This window comes from Formica exsecta, unplaced genomic scaffold (assembly GCF_003651465.1).
Source record: "Formica exsecta isolate Colony F162 unplaced genomic scaffold, ASM365146v1 scaffold368, whole genome shotgun sequence".
NCBI lineage: Eukaryota > Metazoa > Arthropoda > Insecta > Hymenoptera > Formicidae > Formica > Formica exsecta.
In genome coordinates, this window is record NW_021850923.1 from 1 (window position 1) to 8,871 (window position 8,871).

At 39.5% G+C, this 8,871-nt stretch overlaps 2 protein-coding genes across 3 annotated transcripts in view; one reads left to right on the plus strand and one right to left on the minus strand.

Moving 5' to 3' along the window:
* Positions 1–5,745: 5,745 nt before the first annotated feature.
* On the minus strand, positions 5,746–7,111 carry LOC115239234 (THAP domain-containing protein 1-like). Its single transcript, XM_029813643.1, has 3 exons — positions 6,936–7,111; positions 6,620–6,775; positions 5,746–6,547 (listed from the first exon to the last, which is right to left on the minus strand). The coding sequence occupies exons 2-3, from the start codon at positions 6,773–6,775 to the stop codon at positions 5,804–5,806; spliced, it is 900 nt and encodes a 299-aa protein (XP_029669503.1). The 5' UTR covers positions 6,936–7,111; the 3' UTR covers positions 5,746–5,803.
* A 1,019-nt stretch (positions 7,112–8,130) lies between these two features.
* The window catches only part of LOC115239227 (CCR4-NOT transcription complex subunit 1), a 13,214-nt gene continuing 12,473 nt past the window's right edge, over positions 8,131–8,871 (plus strand). Inside the window, exon 1 of one of the 2 annotated variants that reach the window (XM_029813629.1) lies at positions 8,131–8,769. In XM_029813629.1, coding sequence (XP_029669489.1) covers positions 8,668–8,769 — 102 coding nt within the window. In that variant the 5' untranslated portion in view covers positions 8,131–8,667. The remainder of the gene's footprint in view (positions 8,770–8,871) is intronic. The other variant, XM_029813628.1, reaches the window with a different exon arrangement.

Below are 8,871 nucleotides of genomic sequence, written 5' to 3' on the forward strand. Positions count from 1 at the left end.
AATTTTGATCGATTTTTTACACTCCGTACACCCTCGTGACTCAAGAAAAAAAAATTTTTTTGAGAAAATGAAAAAAAATAAATAGGTCCAAAACACATCCCACGCGATTCTCTATCGATTGGTATAGTCCAATTTTGATCAATTTTTAACACTCCGTACACTCTTGTGACTTAGGGAAAAAACAATTTTTTTGAGAAAATGACAAAAAATATATAAGTCCAAAACACATCCCACGCGATTCTCTATCGATTGGTATAGTCCAATTTTGACCGATTTTTAGCACTCCGTACACCCTTGTGACTTAGGGAAAAAACAATTTTTTTGAGAAAATGACAAAAAATATATAAGTCCAAAACACATCCCACGCGATTCTCTATCGATTGAAATAGTCCAATTTTGATCGATTTTTTACACTCCGTACACCCTCGTGACTTAAGGAAAAAAAAATTTTTTGGGAAAATGAAAAAAAATATATAGGTCCAAAACACATCCCACGCGATTCTCTATCGATTGGTATAGTCCAATTTTGACCGATTTTTAGCACTCCGTACACCCTTGTGACTTAGGGAAAAAACAATTTTTTTGAGAAAATGAAAAAAAATATATACAAGTATACAGGGCCCGAAGGGTGGATCCTAGGGGGTTGGAGTACGGGACCGAAATTGTAGCCCTTCGCGAGACCGATCGATGTCCCTCGGGTGCCAATCTCGCCGCGTCAACGGTTTTCGAGTTACGGACCAAAAATAGGAAGGGGCGCTTTGCACCCCTATAACTGAGGAACGGAGATAGATATCGACGCGAGACCAACGCCAGAATCCGTTTCGCGCGATCAACTTTCGATTTCCGTAAAGAAAAATTTGCACCCCTTTGGACCAAGTATACAGGGCCCGAAGGGTGGATCCTAGGGGGTTGGAGTACGGGACCGAAATTGTAGCCCTTCGCGAGACCGATCGATGTCCCTCGGGTGCCAATCTCGCCGCGTCAACGGTTTTCGAGTTACGGACCAAAAATAGGAAGGGGCGCTTTGCACCCCTATAACTGAGGAACGGAGATAGATATCGACGCGAGACCAACGCCAGAATCCGTTTCGCGCGATCAACTTTCGATTTCCATAAAAAAAAATTTTCACCCCTTTGGACCAAGTATACAGGGCCCGAAGGGTGGGTCCTAGGGGGGGTGGAGTACGGGACCAAATTGTAGCCTTTCGCGAGACCGATCGATGTCCCTCGGGAGACAACCCTCCCCCGTCAACGGTTTCCGAGTTACGGACCCAAAATGGCAAGGGGCGCTTTGCACCCCTATAACTAAGGAACGGAGATAGATATCGACGCGAGACCAACGCCAGAATCCGTTTCGCGTGATCAACTTTCGATTTCCATAAAAAAAAATTTTCACCCCTTTGGACCAAGTATACAGGGCCCGAAGGGTGGGTCCTAGGGGGGGCGGAGTACGGGACCAAATTGTAGCCTTTCGCGAGACCGATCGATGTCCCTCGGGAGACACCCCTTCCCCGTCAACGGTTTCCGAGTTACGGACCCAAAATGGCAAGGGGCGCTTTGCACCCCTATAACTAAGGAACGGAGATAGATATCGACGCGAGACCAACGCCAGAATCCGTTTCGCGTGACCAATTTTCGATTTCCGTAATAAAAATATGCAAAAAAGCTGGAACACCGTAACCCTAACCTTTTTTTTTTTTTTTTTTTTTTTTTTAACCTGAGAAACCCTACAAGAATGCTCCTATGATTCGAGTTTCTAAACCCGACGGTTTACGAGAGAGAAGGTCTTCTATCTGTCTTGGACCAAGTATATAACTCGTCAACCAGCTGTCGTAGGGGAAAAGAGCATAGGACTTTTATATAGAACTCGATATTCCATACAAAAATGCCCTTATAATTCGAGTTTCTAAACCCGACGGTTTACGAGAGAAGGTCCTCTATCTGTCTTGGTCCAAGTATGTAACTGGTAAACCACCGGTCCTACGGGAAAAGTACATAGGACTTTTTTATAGAACTCGTCAATTCCTACAATAGTGCTCTTATGATTCGAGTTTCTAAACCCAACGGTTTACGACACAAAAAAAAAAAAAAAAATTCTATCTGTCTTCGTCCAAGTATGTAACTTGTCAACCAGCTGTCCTAGGGAAAAAGTGCATCGGACTTTATTATAGATCTCGAGACTACCTACAAGAATGCTAATATGATTGGACATTCTAAACCCAACAGATAACGAGAAACGGACTTTTTTCTTGCATCGTCCAATTATGTAATGGCCACAGACTTCTTTATATTACTAGACCGCTAACTCCTACGAAATACAGGGCCCCGAAAAGTATGTACACAACACACACACACACACACACACACAAACATTTTTCGGCTGTACACATCGGCCATATTACATATCCAGCTCCTATCCTCTTCTTTCCTACTGATTCCTACTTAAGTCACGCATGCGCAGATGTTTACTTCTCATATGTAATACAAATACATATTTTTGGTGTCAATTTTTTGGTACTTTATATAAGGGAGTTAGCGGTCTAGTAATATTTAGAAATCTGTGGTAATGGCCCTTGCACACTGGACGCGATAAGCGATAAGCGATGGGCGATATCGAATGAGAGCTCTGCTTTTCCGAACATCTGTCGCGAGGTTCGGCACGACGTCGCTCAAAAGGTTGGTCAAGTTTCTACTTTCGTTGCTCGCGATGTGCGAAAGCTGACAACCATAGACTACACAGAGAAAAATGTACGATACTGTACAAAGTAATATCATGGACCATTATTCAGAAATGAATTTCGAGAATATAGAGATGTTTGAGATTGCATTAAATTACTTTTAATTTAATTTCTTCTTTGTCACATGGGCTTCGCATTATTATTCCATCGCGATCAAAGTCGAAAAACAATGTTCTTATCGCTATTATTATTTAAGGTTTTTTGGTGTTTTTTGACTTTTGAAGCCCATGTGACAAATAAGTTTTACACGAAAACACGCAAACAACTTTGTCGGTTAGCCGCGCGATAAACGGCTGCCGGCACGCGCGAGGCCGTGACGTAGCCAGTGACGTACGGGCCACCGGCCTATCACTCGCTCCGAATCTCATCTCGCGCCGATATTTCAAGGGGCGGCCAATAAAGTTTGGCGCCGCGTTGAATCTTCGAACCAAACTCGGAGGTTCAAACTTATTGGCAGCGAGAGATTAAAGAACCGCTATAAAAGGGCCCGCGAACGAGGAGCGCCTGAGACACTCGCTTACGCGTTTAGTTACCGCATATAGTTACACCGCTTTGAGACACTCGCTTACGCGTTTAGTTACCGCATATAGTTACACCGCTTTGAGACACTCGCTTACGCGTTTAGTTACATAGATATTCTTTTTTGTATTTAATATTATTATTATATATTATATGACATTTATATGTATATTTATAAACAACAAATACAATAACTGAAAACTGTAAAATGAAATTAATTCGGGATACAATTTAAGTTTCTTTATTGCCAAGTAGAGTAGAAAAAGAGAGATGAGTTTTGTGGAATTTAAGATTATATATAAAAAGGTGAAGTCATGAACTTCGATTACCCATAATGCAATGCAAAGAATCGATGTGTGAACCAATAACTACCTTGTTTAGCATCTCTTTTTAATAGCGGCTGCTCACACATCGATTCTTTGCATTGCATTATGAGTAATCGGGGCTCATAACTTAACTTTCTTATATATCACTTTAGTGGAATTTTTTAAAAATTGTTTTTATTAACTTTTTTAAAATGTTTTAATATTTAAACCAGAATAGTGGGGAAAAAGTGAAAGATCTTTAAGGGTACGAACCCATGCAGCGGAATAGCGTAACGCGGAACGAGAGCGGAACCAATCACGAGCGTTCCGCAGTTTTTGCAACGTGGATTTCAAGTCCTTACATCCCCATGGAGCGTAATGAGCACACCGCGGATCAATGCGCAACCAATCACGAGTCATTATTTCAAAAGAGTTAAAACCGCATTAAAACTTATTTAACTTATTTAACATTTTTAATTAATATTTCCAATAAGAACGCATTCATTTCAATATTTATGTACATGATAATAAAAAACGATCGATAAAAACAATATTTGAAAGTCACTTTAGAAATGTTCTGCTCGTTCTGCTTGCGCTCATTCCGCTCCATGGGGATGTAGGGACTTGAAATCCACGTAACGAAAATGACGGAACTGTATGTATGTACACATATACTTTGTTAAATTGGCAGCGTAGAGCAACGTGGTCAGTACAGAAACAGAGATACATTATTAATTATTACAAGTTATTTCTTATTTTCAGAGATAAAGGAAAAATTTTGAAGTTAGCTTTTACTACCATGTGTATATGTATAGATGTGTATGTACATTACGCAATCTGCGAAACCTATTCCGCTAGAAACTACTGAAAACGGAACGAAATTGCGGAACGTTCGTGATTGGTTCCGCTTTCGTTCCGCGTTACGCTATTCCGATGCATGGGTTTGCACCCTCAGAGCAATGGGTGCGTTCAGGAGACACAACTGTTGAGTAGGAATCGAACGTGATTGGTTCTTACTTCTAGAACCAACAAATCAACGTCGAGTGTGGACAAAGAGTGCGTTCCGTTTCTCGCATGATGCGCATAGGAGCGCACGAGATCGTTCCGTTTCAATCCATGCGCAGTTCATGCGCGCATTTGAACGGTCTCCCACCACAACGCCGCGCCATGTTGTGCAGCGCATGAGAGCGCATGAGCTGCCTCAGCTCCCGAGGTGGTGTAGTCCATACGTGGTCCATGCGCGAGAGTTATTTAGGCGGGAAGGAGATTATCTGCAAAGTGTAGGATACAAATTATAGGATTCCGAAATTCATAAAAAATGGCTTTGAAGATGCTACAAATTTATGTTGATGATAAATTGTGGATGTTTGACGTGTCGGATACTGAATAAAACTCCAAATCTAAATATATGTACACGTAGGCGGACACAACGGCGCGGCCCCTACAAAGCCTGCAAAGAATTCGGTTAATGCGTTCATCGATAAATGATCATGTATCACTTTCTATCTACGAGACCGACGCATTTCGAGATTTCGTTTAAAATTCCATTGCTTTCCTAAATAATAAATTCAAAATATAGTTTGCGAGGTAAATTTGATGAAGCAAGAGCTACACATTGGCAAGCACTTGCCAAAAGTATTGAGCTACAAAACAATTTGTAAAAAGTTTTAGTGTTTTTTTTTGCTCCTTCCGTTTGTTACATAATTGTAAACAGGCTAATTATATTTTTTATTGTGTATCTATAATTATAATATTACAATGACTCGCATTAATATTCACACATCGTAATACTTGAAAAATAATTAATCTGTCTATTTATTTAAAGAATTTTCTGTTTTTTAGTGAATTAAAGCACAAAAGGATACCCTACAAAATATTGAAGTTATAGTAATTTAGTTCATATGTAAGTGCATTTTATAGAAAAATATATTTTTTTTGTCCGACTTTTTTTTGCGTTGTAAGAATTATTTTGTTTACCACTTATTATATGAAAAAATACACAAATTAAATAAAAATAGTTTATATTTTCGACAACTACAATAAATGCTTTAACTCGTTAAAAAGAAAAAATGTCTTAAATAAGTATACAAACTAATTTTTTCTCCATGTATTATAGCGTCCAAATATTAATGCGAGTCACTGTATATATAATTATATATCTTTCAATTCAGAAATAAATTACTGTTTCCGCAATAAATTCTTTATTTTATGGAAATTTACATTAGTGATAACAGCTTATGTCTTAAACTGCTTTCTGAAGTGTTCTAACTGAAGGAAAAATTGGAAACTCCCTGACAAAGTCCGAGTAGCCTTGCGTGCCCCATTTCATTTTGTAGACTAGTGCGTCGGTAATGGTTGGAGTGCTCCACTTTCTTCCTCTTGTAGTCTTTGAACATAGAGCCTTCCATTGGTCTTGGCGCAATCTGACAGCCAATAATCCATAGCTACGACGATGGAAATTTTCGAGTCTTTTAAGCTCTATTTTCGTTTTTTCGTGTTGCCTTCTCATATTACGATAACTGTTGAAAACTCTATCTGCCATCTTTTGCATAGAAACATGTTTTGTCTGGAGTGCTTCTAATTCTTTTTCTTTTGACTCTAATCGCCGCTTTAAAGCTTCCACGGTTTCTTTTTTCGTTCTATCTGTAACTGATGACGATGCGGGCGACTGTGTTTCTGATGCAGATATTTTCTTGGCTAAATTGACAGAGGTGACAAAAGTTACTGGATGGATAGAAATCTTATTCACATTTATGTTAGAGACATCCTTGGAGAGGCTTCGTGATTGGGGGAGAAGTATCGGAGCATGGGAAATGACTGTTGGAACACTGGACAAGCGACAATAGTTATGCTCATCGAGAAAAGGGATGTAAGGGACAGGCGAAGAATTTTCTTCTGAAGATAATAACGATGGAATAGCCGAGCACTGCAACTTTCTTGAACCATCTTCCCTCCTTTGCTCCCACTGATCTTTGCCAAAATGAATCTGAATATTCGAAGAATATAGGTACGATTTGCAAATTTATTGACAACGGTAGAAACATAGAGTGATATTTACTTCGCAAAGTGTGCTATTTGCATGTGGTTGCCAATTTGACCGGTTCACCAATGAAATCCATTTCGCGCGTCTTTCTGATTCTCTCGGAAATCGAAACAACATAAGACCTTGCTTTTCCCTTACATTACAGCCGCTAACTGAACAGTGCCTCACCATCTAAAATAGAACAAAGAGACAATTTATGATGAGAATCCGATACACGGATGAAGAGGTTAGGCTGCATATATGTGTGCTGCTGGATATAAATAAAGATCCCGCAATGTCAATAAAGTCCCCTACAGTTATTTAACAACACGGAAAGAACATTTCTACTTACCGTGATCACCAGAAATAATAATATGCATTTATTTAGACTGTAAGGACATAACCATGTTTAATTGACAGCTCTACAGACTTCTATATATATATAAAAGTCTGTGGACAGCTCTACAATGGACGCGTTCCACTTGACGCTCGCAAGCATCATCTGTCTTTGTTTAACTTTCGGTGAACAACAAGGATAAAATAATACCATGAGCGTTGCGGTCGTTAAGTGGAACGCGCCCAATGTGGGTCGTTACAAGCCTAAAGAGCACAGAACGTTGCAGCAATGTTACTACAATGTTGCAATGTTGCTGCAACGTTCTGTGCTGTATGGGAAGGATTATGGGATATAATTTTCATTTTCTTTCCTGCATGTTTATAACATATACTGCTCCTTTAAATCATTTCCTACTTTTAACAATAGTTTTTCAAACTGTGTCGTTTTGTCATTTGTGAATCCCTTTTTGTGTCTTATTTATTTGAATATTTCAACCATCCAAAATCTTTTGCCGCATTTGTATTTTAATTTAATTTTAATTTACATTGCCAGAGTAGTAACGTTTCATAATATATCTTTGATTAATAATAACACACACACACACACATCTGTTATATAATAAAATAAATGAAATATAATTCTGGGCAACAATATTCTGCGCAGACGCTTAACGCTCGACGCTTGACGCTGCCATGTAAAGGCACCTTAAAGTCCGTATTACACTACGGGTTGCGGGCTCATTTGCGATTGGGGTTACGGTTGACGAATACGGATTGACCAATCAGAGCAAAGCAGCTTGCCGGTTGATTGGTCAATCCGCAACTATCAGCCGTAACCCCAACCGCAACCGAGCCCGCAACCCGTAGTGTAATATGGCCTTAACATCCGCAGTTCTAAAATTGACCAATCACAATCGTTTCATTTTTTAAAGAAATAGCTGTGATTGGCTAGTTAACTTACAGAGCTACCAACATAAAAATTTCTAACGACATAAATTCTCGTATATGACACAAATTTTAAAATTTTATTTTTGGTTGCTCTGTAAGTTAATCAACGATTTAATTAACCGGAATTTGGTTGAAGTCATCTTTGTATTGTGTCTAAAAAAATTATGCGTCCAATTTTTGTCTGTAAAAATATATATGCGTATGGGTAGAAATGTAGTAACGTTGAACGCCATATTGTTTTTCAGCACTTCGTGGATCGTTCCTGTGTCTATATATAAGTGAGAGAGAGCGCGTCACGTCATTGTAATTTGTACATAGACCGTTCGGAACACGAGTGCGCATCTCCCACGGGAATTTTGTATACCCTTATCTCGCCGTTTTTCTTATATCATCGTCATGGACGAATCTGACCGCGAAGAGACGGGACACGGGCAGCTACGATATACGGCGCAGTGCGAACAATTGTGACTTTTATGTATACGATTTTGTGCGGCGACTATAATACGCGCGACGATAGTGGTGTGAGACGAAAGTGGGGGTGAGAGAGAGATAGAATAGAGATTGCTTCGAGAACGTGTTACGTGTTTTTTTTGTGAGCCTCGTCCGTGTTGTGCTCACGCCATGACGTTGCTGTGAAATCGTATCCCAATAATATCAATCCCGATGTTGGTCATAGGATTGTGCCAATGTAACTTTCTTGCTTTTAACGAGGAGGAGAGAATCCGGGGCGGCGGCAATTCGTGGATACCGAAGAAAGCTTCAAACGCGTTTGAAGCTTTCGAGGTCGTATTCATGGAACTATGAACCTGGACTCGTTGTCTTTTACTTTGTCACAAATCAGTTATTTGGTTGCGAATTTGAGTAAGAAAAATTACGAGGACAGCTGTCAAGAGATATCGGTTGTAAGTATTATACATTATTTTCACGTTATTCGGTGAGAAAAAAAACCTATCGTTCTCTCTACCTAAATAATCGTTTCTACGAATCCATTTCTTCTCTCCTCC